Source organism: Globicephala melas, chromosome 2 (genome assembly GCF_963455315.2).
Source record: "Globicephala melas chromosome 2, mGloMel1.2, whole genome shotgun sequence".
Classification (NCBI taxonomy): domain Eukaryota; kingdom Metazoa; phylum Chordata; class Mammalia; order Artiodactyla; family Delphinidae; genus Globicephala; species Globicephala melas.
Window position 1 is genome coordinate 70,298,433 of NC_083315.2, and position 21,887 is coordinate 70,320,319.

Sequence of the window (21,887 nt, forward strand, 5' to 3'; positions counted from 1 at the left end):
GAAGGAAAGCTTCAGGAAAAAATAATACTAAGACATTATGTGTTTAAGTGCTTGGAAAATAATATTCATAGACATTTAATAGATTTATAGGTTACATTTGGGAGAAAATGTACAGAAGGCAAAGTAAGCAATTTTTTTAAAAAAAGGCAATTATTAACTCAAAGAAAAATAAAATGCCAGGCAAGAAAAAAGTGATCACCATATTAATCAAAATCTGTAGTCTAGTTATATTGAGAAATGGAGAGGGGGCAGAGGGGAGGGTAATGCAAACACTAATGTCCTCATTTACCATAGCAAGATGTCAAGAGATGATACCTAAAATGGATAAATTAAGAAATAACAGTGTATTACTTAGAAGTATGTAGGTAAACATGACAGAGAAAGCTAAATAGAGCTGAAAGTGGTGGTCTGTGGACAGAAGGGCTGAGAGGAGAGGGGAGGGAGGCTGCTGCTCTACTTTAACCCTTTTGATACTACACTGTATGACTTAACTGTACACATATTACTTTTGATACTGCACTGTACGACTTAACTGTACACGTATTACTTTTGATACTACACTGTATGACTTAACTGTACACATATTACTTTTTGAAAACATGAATTAATCTTTAAAAGGTAAATTGATATAACAGTCATATCAATTCATGAAGTTGCCTAAACCATTTTTTTTAATCTTTAAAAAAATGCCTATAATCTATTACATGAAATAAAAATTACAATAGCACTTTATCATTTGGGGCCAGGCACCTACTGAATTCCCTGTATACTACAAGGCTAATTTGCAGAGCTAATGGTATGTGTCCTCTACTAGAGAATGTAATTTCAAAGCTGGCCAAAATTTATCATCTATGTTAACAGATCCAGATACCTACAGAGCCAGAAAAGAGAGGGCATCTGGTCCTGCTGATTTCCTACACAGAGGCAAATTCTGATCCTAAGACTGGTCCCCTCACTGGCTCAAGCATTTCACTGTATTTTGAAATGCATTTCTGAAATCAGTTTTCAATGTCAAATGAAAACAGCATATGGAAATAATGTATGTGAAACTACATATTCTCTAAAACTGTAATGTACTGAACACATTTTTTTATTATTCATTCTGTCACAAACCCAGACGTGTTCAGACCTACTTCGGTGAAAAACACCTAATGATGCTATTATGCTTTACCTATTCTACAGTCTTCAGCTAAATACTGGAACTGTGCCCCTACCTCCAAATGAGAGGAAAGGGTAGTGGGAAGAAGGATTAGAACTGCTGAAGTCAAAGAAGATTATTAAATCAGAGTCAAAATGGGCCACTTTTGCCTTTGGAAGACCAGACACAAATAACTACAGAAAAATTATCCGAGGTTTATATTGTTTCAAAAATAACTTTCCTTACGAAATTGACTATACACAGAATGAACACAAAAGCCATGAATCACTTAAGAAAAATTCTGGCATCCAATATTCCATTTATTTAATATAGCAAGATCTGATGCAATTCCACGCCTCTGCCAGCAACCTGATAAGCAAATCCATGGTTAAACAGTAGAGGGATTTTCAAAAGAAATGAATCAAGTCATAAATGTAAACACCACACAACTATTATTTCAAAACAAAAGTGTATGCAAGATAAGAAAAGATGCATATATACATTTTATAGGAAGCACTCCCTCCCATAAATAAATGAAACAATTAAGAGGTTAAGGGACCTCTTATTATCAAAGACTTTACTCAGAGCAGAGGTTTAATATCTGCACTGTACAATTCTTTTCCTAGTTTTTATGGTATATAATATAGGTTGGCACTAAAGCACAAAGTTGGGGATGGGGGGGTGTGAAATTTACAACAGCTGTATTTACTGGTGTGCTGCGAAACTATTCTTTTAAAATCAACAGGACTTTTTAGGAAGAAATGGAAAGAAAAAGCAAACTGGGCACATACTTATACTCTGCTTAAAGGGCTAGATACCCAAGATTACAGAAAATAGGAATCTGTAAACTCTGACAGCTGCTCTAATTATTTAACACAAACCAAGAGTTGGAAATTTTTTACAACCAATAGGTACAATTTTAAAATCGGACCCACGTTTCCGCAAAAATCTCTATTAATTATTCAAAGAAAAAAAGCCTGAAAAATATTTTTTAAATGGGTTTCTAAAAAGACTATACACAAACAAAACACTTGAAATAACTGAAATGAAATCGATGCAGTTAAATTAAATTAGAATTAAATTCTCACAGCATGAACGCTGAGCTTTGGTAGCTACTTCATACACATAAGGTGAAGCTTGAGCCAGTTGTTGCAAACAATTTCTCCAATGTTAATACAGCTCACAATTAACATTCAAAATAATTCAAATGGAAACTAGAGTTAATCTCAATTTTACTGTGTGACAGTAAAATTTACAAATCACTCAATCAATAATATAAGTGTCGGCCCCAGAGTGTCTAAGTTATACATAGAAGTTATTTTTCAAAAATATTATATTAGACTATATCTCTAACATGTTAACTATCAATTATCCCAAGGAAACATTCCATCACCAAAAAAAAACTTGCTCCCTAGAAATTTCAGCAGGATCGTCACAAACTTGGACCAAAGTCCTACCATCCCAATATTGTACAACAAATGTTCAAGACAAAGGAATGGACAATAATCTATTATCTAAAAAAGAAAACCTGAGTGTGGTCAGTAAGGACAAAGATTTAAAGAAGCTAAATCAACAAGTGTACTACCCTACAATCAGTTAAATTAAACCTGCAAGAACATGACAGTTAATCACTAGCCTGCTCTTCCTGGTGATGAGAATAGTATAAGAATAGTCCATAAAATTAAGAGTCTTCAGGGCACGTCAAGGATAAACAGGCAAGCAGATTTCTACAAGGCTGCCTTAAACCCAGCTAGAACAAAGAAAAAAATATCAGGAAAGAACATCTACTCAAAATGGAAAACAGCCCACTGATAGAGCTATTCAATCCTAAAGTACAAAGTCTCCAGAAAACATCCAGTTGGTTATAATATCTTTTCAAAGACACAAGCTGGTTCATATTCAAAATAAACTCTCAATTCCCTCCTCAAAAGAGTCTTATAAAATCTAATTAGCTAGCATCGATTAATGGTGAAGTATTTAGATAAATACAAAGACAACTACAAACTTCATTTTCCAATGTCCAAGTTTAAGTTCAACAATAGTTTTCAAAATCTGACACTGCCATCTTAAGCTTATCTGCATTTTATGTATCTGTAAATAGCACAAATATATACCTAATTTTCAGTATGTCTTAAGAAGGGGGGGAAGAAGGGAGGGAAATCTGTTTTAAGCCCTGCAGTCTAAAGACTATAATTAACTTTTACAAGAAATATAATTGGAAAATCTTAGAATATAACTAGATGGAATCAACAAAGTACCCTGCCTAAAAGCAAAGATTCAAATAACCTCTGAGCTTCCAGAGGCAAAAGCAAAGTTCCCTTTCTTAAGAATTCTCTCCCTCTCCCACCCCACAACAAACCCACCTCCGAAAAGAATCTCCTCCAGCAGAAACAAAATGAAAAAATGGGAGGGGGCAACTTCAAGAGCGAAGCACATTTATATAATAACCGAAAGCTAACTGCATTTTATCCATAGCTATGGTGAGAAGGCTGACTCATGATATCTGAACTAAAGTAATGTGAATTTCAGCCTACAAAAAAATTAGACCTGAACCGAAATTCAGACGTTCAAAAACAGTGTTCTTCCAACTGTACTAACAATCTAGTTCCAAGTTGGTGGCACTTTAATCAATAAATAGGGGGAGGAAGGGCTAATCAAATACAGAAATCTAGGGCTTCCCTGGTGGCGCAGTGGTTGAGAGAGTCCGCCTGCCGATGCAGGGGACACGGGTTCGTGCCCTGGTCCGGGAGGATCTCACATGCCGCGGAGTGGATAGGCCCGTGAGCCATGGCCGCTGAGCCTGCGCGTCTGGAGCCTGTGCTCCGCAACGGGAGAGGCCACAACAGTGAGAGGTCTGACTATCGCAAAAAAAAAAAAAAAAAAAAAATACAGAAATCTAAAATTATTTTCAAAAGGTAGAATTTAAAATGTACTTTCACATCAAAAATCTTCAAAGGAATTACTCAGAGTATGTTTCCAAACATCTATAATCCTTTAACTTATCAAGCAGTAAGTGACTAGATGACAAAATAAAGACCCTGCTTTTACAAAGGCAAGCCAGAAGTATGGTTTGAATGGTATTTGAATTTAAACTTTGGGCTATCTCTAATGCCCCCAAGCATCTTGAGCAACTCTGTTAATCTTTGTCTGTTTCACAATCTATGAAACAGGAAAAACTACAAGGATGGGTAGTTAATTAAATTAGTCAGGATTAAATGCTAGCCAACTGCTTTGAAGTTACTTTATGTTGTTCTCAGCTCTCCTCCTACTGAGTAAAACTCATAGATGAGAAAACATCTGGAATTACTATATATACTAACATCTGCAGACTCACAGCAGTTAAAAGATGATCTCTGTTTACAAATTTCTAAGCCAAAGATCATTCAACAATCGGAAAGATCTCAGGATACAACTGCAATGAACAATTTTTAGGTAAATTTCCTTTCATTGTGAAAGATACCTACTCTTACCTACATTCTCAAAACAGACTGTTAACAAATCACAGAGCATCTCGAGAGGTCTTGGCACAAAACAATTCTAGGTAAGATGAACAAGCTGTTCCTGTTGTTAATGGTATTCTCAGCATTCTAAGCTGTCAATCAAGGTAAGCTTCATCACAAATAAACCCTCCAAAAAGTACTAGCCCCTGCTGCGAATCTAACCATCTGTCCAGGAAAGCTCTATTAAAACACCTAGAATGCAGTTGCTCTCACGTTTAAAGGCACTATGAATAAACATAAAACACTAAAATACATTAAACAGTATATATTTTCCACTTCAAACATTAATAAACTACTACCCAAGTCTATATGGATACCTAGGTTGAACACGAAACCCATAGGTTGGACACTAATTTTTTTTTTCAAAGAAGGAAAATATATAATACAGCTCAAGAAAGGGGAAATAGCTCAAAAAGAAAAAACGAAGTAGGTTGGGGGAAATGCACTGATATTTGTAAATTACTCCCTGATGGAAGAGGGACTCAATTAAATTTTAAAACAGGAATTTAAATTACTCAATGAGCTACAAACTAAATTACTCACTGTTCTGCTTACTGAGCTACAAACACTAGAAAAACATAAGTATTACCAAATTGAGTTTAAAGGATCCAAAATTAATCTATTATATTCCAGTAAAGAAGGAAATTGCATAAATTTCAAAGAGGAAAAAGGATGGTATAAGAGCCTAAGGCTAATGCTGTAAAAGCAAAGAATGATGAGAATGAGCTATTCTGAGGATAAATGAATAACAAGAAACAGAAACAGTTCAAATTCTCCCATCAATCCCATCCTCTCTCCTGCTTAGGCCAAGGATAGTCTTTGTATACTACTAAGAATACCATCAGAAAATAACTTTTGATCCATGTGTCAAAACTTCTTCACAACAGCAAAAATGTTAGGCTGAATCCCTAGACTGCAGCCTCTTCAAACAAGCACATGGAGCACATTCTAAATTCCAGGTCCTTCACATGTACTACCAATTATTCAGAGACTTTGGAAATATGCTTAGGCTGCTTTAAGGTTCTGGGGGCTGGGACTGGGGGTGGATACTGCCAGAAAAACCAGAAAGACAATTACATTTGACTTAAGCGTACAAATATTATTTTTAAAAAAGTTTAAATTCTTCAGAAAAGCATATAAAAATCAAATGTTAATCTTCAAAATTAATGTGAAAAAAGTATCACCTGTCCATTGATTTTTAACTGCCCCATCCACATTTACTACTAAAAATGGCCACCTGCCCACCTATAAACACAGAATGTCAAACAAATACAAATTCGTTGTGGTAACAACATTGCAGATGGTCAGTTGCTCACAATCCAGTCAAAGTTTACTTTACAGACTAAAAACTGGAAGTGAGGACTGGTGAAAGCATTCTGGGGAGAAGCTCACTTACTTTCCATTTATTTTAAACATAAAGTTTAAGGCCATTCCAGCCACCATCCAAGTGGAAGAAAGTTCCTTCATTCATTAAGCAAATATTTACTGAGTGTGTTATTACACTCTAGGCACTTAATAAATATTTCATACAGAGTTATTACTAAAATGCAGTAAACGCATTTGACCTTATGATGAACAAATGACTGGTCCTACCTAGAAAATTTAGTCTACTGGGCATACAAGAGTCTTCTTTAGATTCAGGTTGTGAGAGAAATACGATACAAAATAACCCATCATCCCATCAACGGGATTTCTCACCTTTATCGCAAGCTTTATCACAAACTACAGATTTATTACCAATGACAAGGAATCAATAATCAGAACACCATCCTACTAAATGGATCTTCAAAAAAGGTTTTATCTCCAATATCCACCCAAACTGCAAAACACTGACTTAATCTACACTTACTTTTCTTTTTTTAAAATAAATTTATTTATTTATTTATTTTTGGCTGCGTTGGGTCTTCGTTGCTGCACGCGGGCTTTCTCTAGTTGCAGGGAGCAGGGGCTACTCTTCGTTGCGGTGCACGGGCTTCTCATTGCAGTGGCTTCTCGTTGTGGAGCACAGGCTCTTGGCGCGTGAGCTCAGTAGTTGTGGCTCGCAGGCTCTAGAGCGCAGGCTCATTAGTTGTGGCGCAAGGGCTTAGTTGCTCTGCGGCATGTGGGATCTTCCCGGACTAGGGCTCGAACCCGTGTCCCCTGCATTGGCAGGTGGATTCTTAACCACTGCGCCACCAGGGAAGCCCCTACACTTACTTTCCTTAGGTAACGTGAGGGCAAGCATGTACTAGAAACTTTAAGAAGCCTTCTCGGACTTCCCTGGTGGCGCAGCAGTTAAGAATCCGCCTGCTGAGCCTGCGCTCTAGAGCCTGAGAGCCACAACTACTGAAGCCCCTGTGCCTAGAGCCTGTGCTCTGCAAGAAAGAGAAGCCACAGCAATGAGAAACCCGCGGGCCGCAACGAAGAGTAGCCCCCGCTCGCAGAAACTAGAGAAAGCCCGCATGCAGCAACGAAGACCAAATGCAGCCAAAAATTAATTAATTAATTATTTTTAAAAAGAGAGGCCTTCTCAACTCTTTGAAGAATTAATCACGGAAAAATTCTCATGCCTATGCTATTAAAATATCTCCAATTTAACCGGCTACTTAACCCAAACGCTTGAAGTATTTGGCTTTCCTTAGTTATTAAAACAGTTGTGTTTAGGGCATCCTTTTAAACAATTTGGGTTTTCTCCTCAGTATTTTGCCACTGGTTTAACTCTTTTACCCACATAAATATGAAATGCCCAAGCCTCCAGCTTCTGAAAATAACCTCTGATATGTGCACTTAACAAAAACCTTGAGAGAATGTCCTAGTTTCTTTTATTTAAAATTTTTTCATTTAAAATGAGAATGCATAGGGACTTTCCTGGTGGCGCAGTGGTTGAGAGTCCGCCTGCCGATGCAGGGGACACGCGTTCATGCCCCGGTCCGGGAAGATCCCACATGCCGCGGAGCGGCTAGGCCCGTGAGCCATGGCTGCTGAGCCTGTGCATCAGGAGCCTGTGCTCCGCAACGGGAGAGACCACAACAGTGAGAGGCCCGCGTACCGCAAAAAAAAACACCAAAAAACAAAAAAACATTCCGCCTGCCAATGCAGGGGACACAGGTTCAATCCCTGGTCTGGGAAGATCCCACATGCTGCGGAGCAACTAAGCCTGTGTGCCACAACTACTGAGCCTGTGCTCTAAAGCCTACGAGCCACAACTACTGAGCCCACGCGCCACAACTACTGAAGCCCACGTGCCTACAGTCCGTGCTCCGCAACAAGAGAAGCCCCCGCTCACTGCAACTAGAGAAAGCCTGCGTGCAGCAACGAAGACCCAATGTAGCCATAAATAAATAAATAAATATGAGAATGCCTTTAGCAAAATTAGACATAAATCAACTTTTACCTCATTAGGAGACTGCTATTTTCAACATTTACCTTAAACCAGAACATGGATTAATCTTCTAACCGGTTAGTTTCCTATCTCTCCCCAACTAGATTAGACTGTAACTTTTTTGAGAGCAAGGGACTGACTACTGGACCCCATGGTCCCAGCTAATACATTTTATAAACTCTGTAAGTCTCCACACAGACATAAATGTTGCTAGTTTTAAGGCCTTAAGGAATTCTTTAATATTTTAAAGCTATTTTGATCAGAGCAGGTGTCCTTAACTGTTACTATCATTGTATACAAGTGGGTTCTCAAAGTGTGATCCTGAGGCCCTGAGAGTTTCCAAAACCCCTGCATGGGGTACATGAGCTCAAACTATTTTCATAAATAACACTGATGTTACTTTTATTCTTTACCCTCATTCTCTCACCAGCATGCAGTGGAGTTTTCCAGAAGCTACATGATGTGTGATATCTCAAGAGACTGAATGCAAAAGCAGACATGAAAATCCAGCTGTCTTCTATTAAGCCAGACAACAGAGTTGCAAAAATTAAAATAATGCCAATCTTCTCACCAATTTTTTTGCTTTGAAAAGTATAGTTATTTTATACAAACTTATGTTAACAGGTAATGGAATTATTATTGCTAATTGTAAATGATTTAATAAATATATGTTAAATTTTTTTTGTTTTAATTCCTAGTACAGCAAATATCAATAGATATAAGCTGTACAAACAAAGGCTCTTTGGGTTCTTAATAATTTTAAGAGGTAAAGGGGTCCTGAAGACAAAAAGCTTGAGAACCACTGTGGTACACAATTATAAAACATATACAATAATATATACCAAGGGCTTCCCATAGATAAGAAGCTCAAGTTAACTGTGAAGTATAATTACTTCTTACACCTCTAATCTTGTTGAATAATATATCTCCTTGAAAAGCATAATTCAGCATAAAGCCAGTCCATCCCAGGCCCTATCTAAGAGGCTTTAGATATTTATTGAGAGTCCTGTTTATAAAGATGTTCTGACCTATAATACCACCTATTACTTGAACAGTGTTTGGAGTTTCTCAAAGTTTTCACAAAAATTACCTTGTTCATCCTAACAACAACCTGTGAAGTAAATGTGAAGTATTACTCCCACCCCCGCTTTTTTTTTTTTAACAGATGACATAATGAAACTGATGCTCCAAGGAAACAGAACCATCTTCCAAGGATGTGCTGCTACCTAGGAGAGCCTAGGTTGTTGGTCTTTTGCAATTTGCTTGGCTGCCTTAAGGCTATTTCACTGTGGTGTAACTGCAAGCTCCCAAAGAAAACAAGGCAAGGGCATTAATTTTAAGTGTCCCAGTGCCAAAACAGAGATTTTTCCCTCCCTAATAAGAATGTAATCAGACTCAATACTTGGTCACCGCATTATTCCACACACTGGCTACCCAAAAAGAAAGAAAAAGAAAGAAAGAAACGAAGGAAAAAATTCCAGAGTGCTGGAGAATAAATGCCAGAATACATAACCCTCCAAGAGGATGAATTAGTCAAGGACTCACAGCTTTTTTTTTTTAACCCCACATTTGTTTATTTATTTATTTTTGGCTGTGTTGGGTCTTCGCCTCTGTGCGAGGGCCTTCTCCAGTTGCGGCAAGAGGGGGCCACCCCTCATCGCGGTGCGCGGGCCTCCCGCTACCGTGGCCTCTCCTGTTGCGGAGCACAGGCTCCAGACGCGCAGGCTCAGCAGTTGTGGCTCACGGGCCCAGCTGCTCCGTGGCATGTGGGATCCTCCCAGACCAGGGCTCGAACCCGTGTTCAAGCTGCACTAGCAGGCAGACTCTCAACCACCGTGCCACCAGGGAAGCCCTCACAGCTTTAATAATCATTTAATCACTGAAACAACAGGCAGGCAAGAACAAGATCAAACTCAATACAAAAACATGAGACTATATCAATGAATGGATGCCAAGAAGTTAAAGCGGAAGGCCCAAATGAAATGGGTTCAACTCGTAGAACATGAGAAGGAAAAAACCCACATAAAGTTGCAAAACTAGCTTTATTGGTTCTACAAATCCACGCACATGACTAAAATCACCCTCCCAAAGCAATGTCAGAGACAAACTTCGTTGCAAGATGCAAAGATGACATCCTAGCCCTTGGATAGAAATCACCCCTCCCCTGATCAGCTCGGTGCTTTGTGACCGCCTAGAGGGGTGGGATAGGGAGGGTGGGAGGGAGGGAGACGCAAGAGGGAAGAGATATGGAAACATATGTATATGTATAACTGATTCACTCTGTTATGAAGCAGAAACTCACACGCCATTGTAAAGCAATTATACTCCAAAAAAGATGTAAAAAAAAAAAAATCACCCCTCCCTGAAGACTACACATACTAGTTTGTTCTTTTTATCAGCACAAGCCTCTTAGTTATGCTCCAATTTAACTTAAGTTCAAGAGATGCTCAATTTTCTGCATCTCTTTTCCACACTCAAGTGGACGCCCTGACTGACAAAGGCAAGACTGACTCACAACAGGATATCTGCCACTTGCATAAACTCTTTTCCTTTTTAGATGCATGTGACCAATGAGGCCATTTTAAAATTTGATGTGATTTTACCTAGAAACAGCCAGAAGTGTGCTGTCTGCTTTGTATCTATCCCTGTAGTTCACCACAGATTAGGAGAAGTAATTTCATCATTCCTCATGAGGTATGCTTTTCCTAGTGTTTACTTTGGTCATTTTTTTTTCAATCCCTGGGGCGGGGGTTACAGTTACAGCACCACAGCTCTACCTACAATTATAGATAATACAACACCAACTAATTGGTAAAGCAATTTGACACACCTTATTTGTTGTTTCATACTCAACATTCACTGTAGAAGAAACATTCGTAGGTAAGTTTCTACACCCTCATAAAAGAACTGCAATACTGCACCATAAAACCAATTAACCGGTTAATCTTCATGGGCTTTATGCAGAAAAAGACAATCTGACTTTACAAAGGCAAGCAAAGCATCAAACCTCTGAGACCTCAAGGAAACCGCAGTTATTTCCATTCCTTATCCCAGGGTACATTTTTCTTTGTGGCCTTACCTGGATTTTTCTCCAAGGACATAATCAACATTTAAGTAACCTGTCAAAAGTGTCAAGGCATTCTCTAAACTATCCTCCCAGCTCCGGCCCACAATGAGAAATGTCACACAGCTAAATCGTACCATTGCTCTTTTCTTCCTTTTATTTCTTCAAATGAACTTAAGATTTTTGAAATGCACAGTTCAAATTTTACACTACAACGCAAACTACCACTGATCATCTCAAAGCTTATAAACAAAGACTCTATCGGCGGCACCAGGGCCCTACCAGGAAGTAATCAAAGCAGTGTGGCCGGTGCGATCTTAAGTCGCTAGAGCAGACAATAAGAGGGCACTGGGGCTTCCGAGGGGCCCGGCAGAAGGAGATGAGATGCTTAAGCAATGCAAAAGCATTACATAAACCTAATAACTGTCCTACAGCACATGGACTCGGAAATCCCAAAGCAATTTCAAACAAACAAAAATATCTGAAAGGCAACGAGAGCCGCCCCTCCAAAGCAGCTGCTCGATCAGCCTTCTGAGCTTTTTCAGCCCGCAGCCTGTTTTCAAACTTCACCTTCCCGGGCTGATGAAAGACTCCGACCTCGGCCGCCCGAGTTCTGAGCACCTCTCGAGGTCCCGGCGCCCGCTCGCCCGGCGTGGATCTAGTCGCCGGAGCATGGGGGGAAGCGAAAGGAAGCGGGTCCGGGGCAGGTAGCGAAGGGCCCCAGCGCGCCCTGCAGCCCAGACAAAGCTGCGCCCCTGAGCGGCGCTTTTCCCGTCCGGTCTAGGAGGGGACGCAACTCGGGCCCCGCCACACGTGCGGCCGCCTTGTGGGGGCCGGACACCCACCCCCGCGGCCCCCGACCCGGCGACACAGGCCAGCACAACCCCCGGGCACTGCAGGGCGGCGCGGGGGCGCAAGCCGCAGGCCAGGGTCCCCGCTCGCCGCCGTCCCCACGAGCTCGTGGCCCCCGCGGTCTCTATCCCTCGCGGGCCTCTCCTTCGCCGGCCGGACCGTCGGGCCGCGGGAAACAAAGGAGCCGCCGCCGCCGCTCCGCCCGCCTCGCCGCGTAGCCCTCCCCAGCCGCCGGGCCCGGCTCGCCCGCACCGCTCCCCGAGTCCGCGCGCCGACTGCCCGCGGCCCCTAGACGGCAGGCCCGGCAGAGCCGGGGCCTCGGGTGCGCTGCAGGGCCGCCTGGGGCCGCACTCACCGCTGCAGCACCAGGACGACGGGGAGCCGTTGGGGAACTTGGCTGAGTCCGGGGCAATGCAGACGCTGGAGCTCAGGTGCGGACACTCCATGGCCACGAGGAGGGCGGCGAGGAGGACTGAGGCTCCGAGACCAGGCGGGGGGGGGGGGAGGGGGCGGAGGAGGGACTCCGAAGATTCTGCCTGGGGTCGCTCCTCGCCGGGCGCTCGGCCGACGGCGGCTGCGTCCCGAGCCCTTGCGTCAAAGAAAGCAAAAGCTTCCGGGCGCCGGGTTTTCCCGCCCGCCGTCTCCCGAAGCCCGGCTCCGGAAAACGTGGTGCTCCGGCATCCGGGTTCTGCCACCACCCCTAGGCTGGAGGCTTCCGTCTTCCCAGGCCGGCCCCTCCCCTCCCCTGGGCAGGCCCCGCCTACAGGCCCGGCCCCGCCCCCGTCCTCTCCCGCGGGGTGGGGTCCCCGCGCTCGCAGGCTGGTAGCCCAGCGTCGGACAGCGCTCGGAAGTGACTTTCCCAACTCCGCTGTCCCTGGCAGCCGCGGCTTACCCCGGCCCCGGGTAGGGTGGGGCGCCAAGCCGGGGCACGCCGGGCCGGTCCGCGGCTTTTACCCCGACCCGGCGAGCGCTCACAGTCAGAGAAGACTGACCCTGCGTAGTGTGTGGTGGCCGGACTACACTGCGGTAGAAAATCTGGCCACACAAGAAAGTGTGAAGAAGAAAATAAAAACCACCCGGGCAGACAGACAGCCCCCATTTTACACACGAAGGCACAAGCTCAGAGAGGTTAAGGGCCTGGCCCCCCGGTGGCCCAGCGGGATGCATAGGTCCCAGAGCAGTACTGGTTTAGTGGTCTGCTCCCTGCGGCAGGTACGATACTGACTGGGTTCTAGGTTCTGAACACGTGGCCTTTGCCAGCCACCTGGGTGCTGAGTGCGGGGACGATCGTGAATCTGGGTTCAAACCCGGTCACTGTGACTCACCAGCTGCATTACCTCGAGCACGTGGTCGGACATTCATACCTCACCCTCCAGTGTAAGTTTAAATGAGGTAACTAACCTGGGTGTGCTGAGCGGGGCGGTCCCGGTTACCAGGTGATAAAAAGGGAAGGGATCTAACATTTGTTAAACACCTGCTGCTGTCTCCTAACCAGGCACTTAACACACAGTACCTCATTTAAACCTCGCACCACACCGCCAGCTGCTCTAACCATCCTCCTTTTTACCGCAGGGGAAACCGAGTCTGTAATTGGTTAATCCGTGCCGGGATTGGATCCCTGCCTCTCTGACCCCTTCGTAGAAAAGAGGATAGGGCAAGGCTCCAGCGACCGGTAGGGCAAGCGTTACACCCTAGCGAGCCTGCTATCTCTCCGGGGCACGGCCTTGAGGACGTCCCGGGCTATTACGAACATTGCCTCAAAGTTGAGGCTCCTTGTAAAACCCGGCGAAGGAGCAACAGGGCCAGGAGGCGAGTAGGGGGAGGGGGAGGCTGATGTGGCAATCCTGCGGGCTGGGCGAGAGGAGGAAGGAAGGTCAGGAAATGATTAACTGGGCCGGGCCGGGTAGTGGTTAGAGCAGGGCACCTCCCCGCAGTGCAGTCCTGGAGCAGTCCAGGGATGCCCTCTCAGTCACTTAGGACGCCTCGCCATCCTCCCCACCACCCGCCACCTCTCGGTTTCGGCCGCGCACTCCTCTGCCTAACGGTGTCCACTCACCTGCGGCCTCTCTGCCCACACTTTCCTCCCCCCCCGCCCCCCCTTCACCAACTCCCGGAGTATTTCCAGTTCCTCTGTCAATGCTCTTTGATTGCTCCCCAAGTTTTACTTGACTGCTTTAGAGCAAGCCATCTTGAGGTTTTATGGCAGTGACGAGTTGTGGAAAGTGCAGCTGCTCAAATCCTAGCCCTGCTGCCTACTTGGTCACCAACTTTAGCAAGTGTCTCTAGTCCTCCCAAGCCTTTTTCATCCGTAAAACTGGGAAAATAATACTTATCTCTCAAGGAAGATGCGAGAATTCGTGAGAATTGCCACCCCGTAGTAGATAGTCAATAATTTATAGCTTTTTTCTTTTTTCTTTTTAATGACAGCAGGTGAGAGGATAATTCCTAGGAAGGGGGAGGATAAACAATAAATGTGACCTCTGCCCAGGCTGTCCCAACCCTCTCCTCCTATCAACCGATTCTTTTTCAAGGCCTGGTTGTATCAACCTCTGTTTCCTTCCAGAAACCTACCCCCCATTTACGATCCATGCCCCCTCATTTAGCCATGAAACATGCCCTGAACTCACGCCAGTCTTTTATCCTAGCATGTAACGGTTCCTTTTTCACCCTCGCAAAGACTCAGTTTCCTTATCATCTAGACCTCAGCTTAAACATCACTTCCTCAGGGAGGACTTTCCTGCCCCTGCCCCAACTCCAGGTTACGTCCAGGTGTGTGATGCCCTTGTCTGCCCCCATATTCTGCCTTTTTAAAACACTCTTCAGGCACGTAATTATTTGTTTAATGTCTGTCTTCCCCTTGGAGGTCCATAAGGGTAGCAAAAGAAGTCTGTCTGGTTTCCTGCTGTATTCCTAACATAACATGTGGAACATGGAGGGCATCCAATAAATGTGTTCAATCATGAATGAGTGATCGATTAGCAATGTCTATCATGGGCAGGGGGTTAGGAAGTGGCCCAATATATGCCAGGTAGTCATCCCCTTCTCCCCCCCTTGATTTGTAAATTTCCCTTCAGCTCTGAGTTTATGATTTTAACGGCATCAGGAATGTGAAAACACCTTGTGAGGTGTAATCTGCCAGGGGAGAAAAAAAAAAGAAAGGAAAAATAGTTTTTATTAAAGTCTTCTCGCTCTAAGTAGAATAAAAACCCCTCCGAGCAGGGCCCCCTAACCTAGTCCCCCCCTGACTGGTATAGACCGCAGAGGGCGAACTATGACTATCAGGCAGTTCAGAGAAGCTGGGCAAAATCAGAAGTCCCTCCTGGGACTTTTGCTAGGTTTACCTAAAAGTTTCCTGTGTCTCTGAAAGTTTTCATAATTAAAATTTTTTTTTCTTTGGGAAAAAAAAACTCGTGGTGAGTAAATGTGTCAAACGGGGGAAGACCACGGGGCACACTGGGAAATCTGCTTTTTTAGTCCCTCGTTTCTTCGGCTACATTTATTACTACGTTTTCTTTTTGGTTCTCGGCCCACATCCCTTCGGCGCTGAGGAGCTCTGACTTACACAAGGGTGAGCCCTGGTGGTGCAGAGCCAGCCTCCAGCGCGGGTGCCGGGTGCCGGGAACGCGCCGCCTCCGAGAGTCCCCGCCCAGCCCTCGGGAGTCCCAGGGGGTAGGGATGCGGGAGGAGGGCGGCTCTTGCCAGCAGAGGAGGACGAGTTTTAAAAGTTTGCATTTTTCAGAGGAGAGGAATGCACAATTTCAATCACACTATCAAATGTTTTTCTTCTAAAGGCTATATCTATATAAAGGGAGGAGGGAGGGTTGAGCCAGGAGCGGGGGTGGCGAAGTGGGGGATTACAGGTTGCGGAGGGAACCATGATCAGGACCGGTCTCAAGGTTGTTATGACCATCCCCTAACTTTTAGACTTGAGACTTCTGGCAGAATTGGTGGTCCGGAAGCGAGGACTGCAAGCTGACCAGGCCCAGGGGAAGAAGCCTTATTGGAAGCACCGAGAGAGAGCTAGGTTAATTATTTACCTTAGAGATTTTTCTAGGAGCAAAACCTCCTTGGAAAACTCGAGAGGAGGCTTGGTGAGTATTCGGAAGGAGGGGGAGAGGGTGGGGAGAAGCCGCTCAGGGACTCTTTTATCACCTTGTTTAATTTCCAAGAGGCACTTATCTGATACTTCCTTGTTTACTTGTTTATCTATTGTCAGTCTCCTCCATGAGAACAGAGACCTTGCTAGTCCTGTTCATTGCCTGATTTCCAGCTTCTGGAATTCAGCCTGGTGCATGGCAGGTCCTCAGGAACTATTTGTTGAATGATTAAATGAATGATGGGGCTGGGTGTGGGCTTCAGCCAGGCACCCCTCACTGGCTGTCATTCTCCCAGTTCTTTTCATTCACCCCTTTTGCATTATCTCCCTGCCCCAAATTCTTCAGTGGCTCCCTACGTGTGGCAAGATAAAATTGGAAACCCGCTGCTATCACAGTCACCTGTCCCTTCTCTTTTGTTAAAGCTTTAAAAAAAAAAAAAACGGTTCTAGCAATATCTAAAATAGCTCCCTCATTATAGACAATGTGCTTCCTCACACCTCTGTGTCCTCCCCCCTCCATTCCCTTTTACCTGCCCAGCTGTAACTCCTCTCCCATGAAGCATACAGCCTCCTTAGGGAAGCCCTCCATCACTCAACCAAGCAGAGTTCTATGCCCTCCCCTCACACCATCACTCTTTCTGTTCCTGCATCTTGTCACATGGTGCTGGGCTTTTCTGTTTACATTTCAGTCTCCTTTGGGAGCAGATGCTTTTCTTTTCAACTGTAGATCCTAGGCAATGAGTTCAGCGATTGAAGATATTGGGAAAAGATTATATTTATTGATTAAATGTTGTTGGAAGTGCCCCTTTCAAGAGCAATTACATCAATCATTGTGTGTAATGTTCCCCTAGGTATTCACAGAAAGGACCCTAACTCTGCAAGAAAAGAAATTTACATTAAGTGGGTCCCAACTGGGTGCAAGATACTATATCAAGTGGTTTTCATTTCTTCTTTAATCCCCACAACAAATCTTAGTTGGAGGTATTATCATTTCCTTTTTACTGATGAAAGAACTAAAGCTCAAAGAAGGTATAAACAATTGCATAAATTTACACAATTAGTAATTGCTCTTTTATCAAAAGTGGTTTTCACCCCTCACACACATGGCCAGCTAAATAATTTTGCCGTATTTTATGGGGGTAGCTGAAGTTCCTAATAAGGAAGAAGACTCTTAAGGACCACAGGACACAGAAGAGCCTTTTAAGTAACTAAAGAAAGGATCATTTATATTCAGTACCATTGTAACAATCATTGTATCATCAACATCTTAATTTGTATTGCTTTTTTCTATTGCTTTTAATGCTTTCTTCTTTATCATTGAAATGTGAACTTCACAGCACTTTTATGAAGGAGATGAGAAGGTTTTCTTGTTTAAAGACCCACTTTGCAGCTAAAGCACTGACCAATTAAGCAAAAGCAAATGGCTCTAGCACCAAACAACTCTTTGACAAGTCAAGGAGTCACTTTTCTCTCTGGGCCCCAGTCTCCCATTTGTAAAATCAGGGAGTTGAATCTGGATGATCCCCAAGGGCCGTTCTAGAGTGAACATCCATTTATCCTGTGATAGCTCAGGGCCACCCAGTGACACTGGCAGAGGCAAGACCGTCCTTGTATCCCACAGCAGAGACTGCTAACTGTTCACCCCAAATCTGTTTTCTTTTCCTCCTGGTTTCAGAAAAGAAATTTCTCAGCTCCCTTTACAGCTGGGTGCAGTCATTTTTAGTCAATAGAGTGAGCAGAAATCACAAGGATCAGCCTTGGCTGGCACTGTGGACAGCTGCCCATGACAAAAATACTTCAGTGTCTAGTTTTGTTTATCAACACGTGGGGGAAATATATTAGGTCAGGTCCAGAAAGAAATGTTGGGTCTTCTAAGCTTCCAGTCTGCTCTTTCTTTCTGTGCTTCCTCTTCAACCATTTGTACATTTACCCAACAAATACTGTATGCACTCCTGCCACGTGCCAGGCACTGAAGGTACAGGGACTTAGAGCTCTGCACTACATGGGGGCCTCCTCTGTTGACATCTCTTTGCCACTGTCAAGATGGAAAGTGTAATATCACTCCTTTCCCCTTTGTTCATTGACTGACTGGACATCAGAGCCTCTGAATTTCAAAGTGCCATCTAGACATGGAGTCTTAAGCCTTTAAATTGTGAAAATGACTTCACACAGAAAGGGCCTGGCTTGGTGCTTGGTATACAGTAGACCCTCAATAAGTGTCCATTTCCTTGAGACCTTGTCAAATAGGAGGGTTGATGTGGGGGATGAAGGATGATGGCCTGAAATCATTGATTCTAGGATAGCTGGCCAGAAGGGCAGATTTTTATCCTTTTTAAAGGGATCCAGGCCAGATTGTTCATTCAACAAATATTACTAATGCCCAAGGCTCACGGGATATAAAAGTGAAACAACACAAAATCTCATCCTCAAAGGGATGAGGAAGGGAGCAAGAGAAACAGATCAGCAAAGAGGCAAGTGCAACCCAGCGTGATAAGTGTTATGAAGGGAAGTACAGGATGTTACTTAGCCACAAACAAGGGGCAACTAACCCAGGCTGGTGGGTGAGGGTGGGGGAAGCATCAGGCAAGACTTCCTGGAGGAAGTGACATATGATCTGAGACTTGAATGGTATACAGAAGTTAACCAGGTCCCTGTTACAGTGGAGGATTACTGGACTGAATGTCAATATTATGACATAGTATGAGTGTGTTTCGTGTTGGGTAATTGCAATCGTTGTTGCTTTTGTTGTGGTCATCCATTTACAATGCTTGGTGTTAGTTTATTTATCTCTTGTAAAAATAAAATACAGGGTGTGTGTATGAAAAAAAAAAAAGTTAATGCAAAGTGTTTCTGGGGACCAGCGCTGGTTTGCACATTATTTCCTACAGGTCTTTGTCAAGATGTAGTTTAAGTTTTTGTAATCTTTTTTTTACCCCTATGTTACGTTTGTTCTGGTTAAATTTATTGAAATATTAAAAAATAAATAAAAAATTAAAAAAGAAGTTAACCAGGTAGAGTGGGGGAGGGGGTCATAGCATCCCAGGCAGAGGGAACTGTACCTTCAAATGCTCAGAGACTCAGAGAGGGTCTGAGACTGCCAGTCTGGCTGGAGAGTCATGTGCAAGGAGGTAGAAAGGTAAGAGGTGAGGCTGGCAAGGAGGGCAGAAAGACATTAAAGGGCAGCTGACGCTCTGGAGCAGAGAACTGCCATCATAGAGAAATCTGGGTTCCCAGGACTTGGGACTCTTTCAGGGTTGCATTTTGCCAGGTCCTGGGAGAGGGGATAAGGGTGCAAAGACGCAGAAAGATGAGAGACAAGACAGAGGAAAAAAGGGTACCACTAACAATTATTAACATCTATAAGATGTTCAACTGCATTAGTCATCTGGGAAATGCAAATGAAAACCACAGCACACACCTAGGTGGAACCAGATAGGAGAGGGACTTCCCTGGTGGTCCAGTGGTTAAGACTCCATGCTCCCAGTGCAGCGGGCTGGGTTTGATCCCTGGTTGGGGAACTAGATCCTGCATGCCACAACTAAGAGCCCACAGGCTGCAACGAAGATCCCGCTGGCCGCAACTAAGACCCAGTGCAGCCAAATAAATAAATAAATATTTTTTTAAAAAAGAAGAAGAACCAAATAGGAGAGATTTGAATGCAGAGGTGACTGCCCCACACCATAATCATGACCAGACCTCTGAGACTGTGTCCATGAGGAGCTTGCAAACCACTGAGAGGGAGAGGCTCATACACTAAGAAGTAGGATTTTGGTGGGGAAAAGAATCCTAGGCTTTAGAGAACCTCCATCTCTGCCTTCCCCCACTCCTCCTAACCTAACCTAACCTGACAATTCAGCTATCAGGAATATCCAGCTAACCAGAAAATGAATTTCTCACCCAACCAGAACATAGATTTTCATAGACCCAGACCCTTCCATGAGGTGTCTGATGCACTGTAAAGAAGCAAGGCTTTGGGTCCAATCAGGCTGGTGTCCTGCTTCTGCCACTGGCCTGCTGTGTGACCTTGGGCCAGCAGCCTGACCTCTCTGGAGCCTGTGTCTATGAAATAGGAATAATAATAGCTGCTTCCAAAATGGAGATTCCCCTGCTCTGTCTCCCTTAGCCAAATACTTATTGTTTGGAAAGGCAGAACAGGGATCCACATGTCATGATCAGAACCATTTTCTGAAGTTGCCAACACCCATAATTTATGCATTTATGTAATCACACCAAAGGTTATAAGCATATTTTATAATTCCATCATCTAGAAAGCTCTGCTGTGGTTGACCCAGTTATAAATTGGCAGCAGCAGGAGAAAAAAGGTATTCCACATTATTACCATCTGAAGAACAATAGTGGAAAAGTAAGGAAAGGGCTTTAGAGCCCTTTTGGCCTTTCTCAGCTACCTGTGGAGCGGCTGGTGCTTTCAGGCTGGAAATGGAGCTCAGAATCAGCAAGGCTTCGTGGAAGATTACCCTGAGAGCCCTTAGGGAAGAATGATGAGAGAACTGGAAGGGCCAGAAGTTTCAGAGAGGAAGAAACTGGTGCTAGAGAGGTGACACATTTGTCCAACAACAGAGTCCTCTGGGCAGCTCTTGACATCAGAGCGCTCCTCGCTTGCCAGAGTCTGTGCAAAGCGAAGCTGCAAAAGGATTTTTTCATGCTTCTCGTTCGGCCCTTCCTGTGTGCAGGATGCATGAGCTGGTTCTCCTGGAGAAAGATGGCTACAGAGGCAGGCTTGCCTCCCCCATACCCCTCGAATGGGTCCTAGACTGTCACCTTCTACGTGTACCGCTGATTCTGCCTGTGGTCATCCACAGTGGGTAGTTTTATGGTTGACATCCTGATTTTTTTTTTAAAGCACTTTCTTGAGTTGTGAGCTAAACTAGCTGCTTTTTTTTTTAATTTTTGGCTGCACTGGGTCTTCATTGCTGCTCCCGGGCTTTTTCTAGTTGCGGCAAGCACGGGCTACTCTTCGTTAATCTTGCAGAAAATGTATCCTGATTTTTTTTTAATCTTTTATTTTATATTGGAGTATAGTTGATTTACAATGTTGTGTTAGTTTCAGGTGTACAGCATAGTGATTCAGTTATACATACACAGGTATTTATTCTTTTTCAAATTATTTTCCCATTTTGGTTATTACTGCATCCTGATTTCTTTTTTTTTTAATTAATTAATTTATTTATTTTTGGCTGCGTTGGGTCTTTGTTGCCATGCAAGCAGGCTTTCTCTAGTTGCAGCGAGCGGGGGCTACTCTTCATCACAGCGCACGTGCCTCTCATTGCGGTGGCTTCTCTTGTTGCGGAGCACGGGCTCTAGGCACATGGGCTTCAGTAGTTGTGGCATGTGGGTTTCAGTAACTGTGGCTCGTGGGCTCTAGAGCACAGGCTCAGTAGTTGTGGCGCACGGGCTTAGTTGCTCTGCGGCATGTGGGATCTTCCCGGACAAGGGCTCGAACCCGTGTCCCCTTCACTGGCAGGCGGATTCTTAACCACTCACTGCGCCACCAGGGAAGCCCAACGTGCTGATATTAACTTGGCTATAGTCATTTACCACTTTTTCTTATAACTGAATCAAAAAAATAATTCTGGTGAATTGAATGGCCTGGCAACTGGTTTCTGGATTTCATTGAATTTTTACAGCACTTGAAAGACAAATTCATCTGTACTTCCTTAAAAAAGATTTTCAAAGTCAGAAACTATCCTGAATTTGTAAGGGGCGAGGGCACTTATTCTGCTTTGGCTGAGTTGAAAAGACTTCACCATGTCTCAGAATACATTTCCTTTCCATTTCCCCTGCCCATGCCCGCCATCTCCTACCCCAGGACCCTCAATGTTTCCTACTGGACCACACCTTCCCCGACAGCCAAAAAA

At 43.9% G+C, this 21,887-nt stretch overlaps 1 protein-coding gene across 5 annotated transcripts in view; it reads right to left on the reverse strand.

Annotated features, from left to right (window-relative positions):
• The window catches only part of USP3 (ubiquitin specific peptidase 3), a 214,254-nt gene that overhangs the window by 82,221 nt on the left and 110,146 nt on the right, over positions 1-21,887 (reverse strand). For 2 of the 5 annotated variants that reach the window (XM_070044901.1, XM_060294158.2), the window contains exon 1: positions 11,634-11,832. The exons of 1 other annotated variant lie outside the window; for it this stretch is intronic. Coding sequence is in view for 1 of the 4 variants with exons in the window: in XM_030878930.3 (XP_030734790.1) it covers positions 12,271-12,361 (91 nt within the window). In the remaining 3 variants the exon portion in view is untranslated. Of the gene's footprint in view, positions 1-11,633; positions 11,833-12,270; positions 12,432-21,887 lie in introns of those variants that run through there. 2 more of the 5 variants (XM_030878930.3, XM_060294159.1) reach the window with 2 other exon arrangements.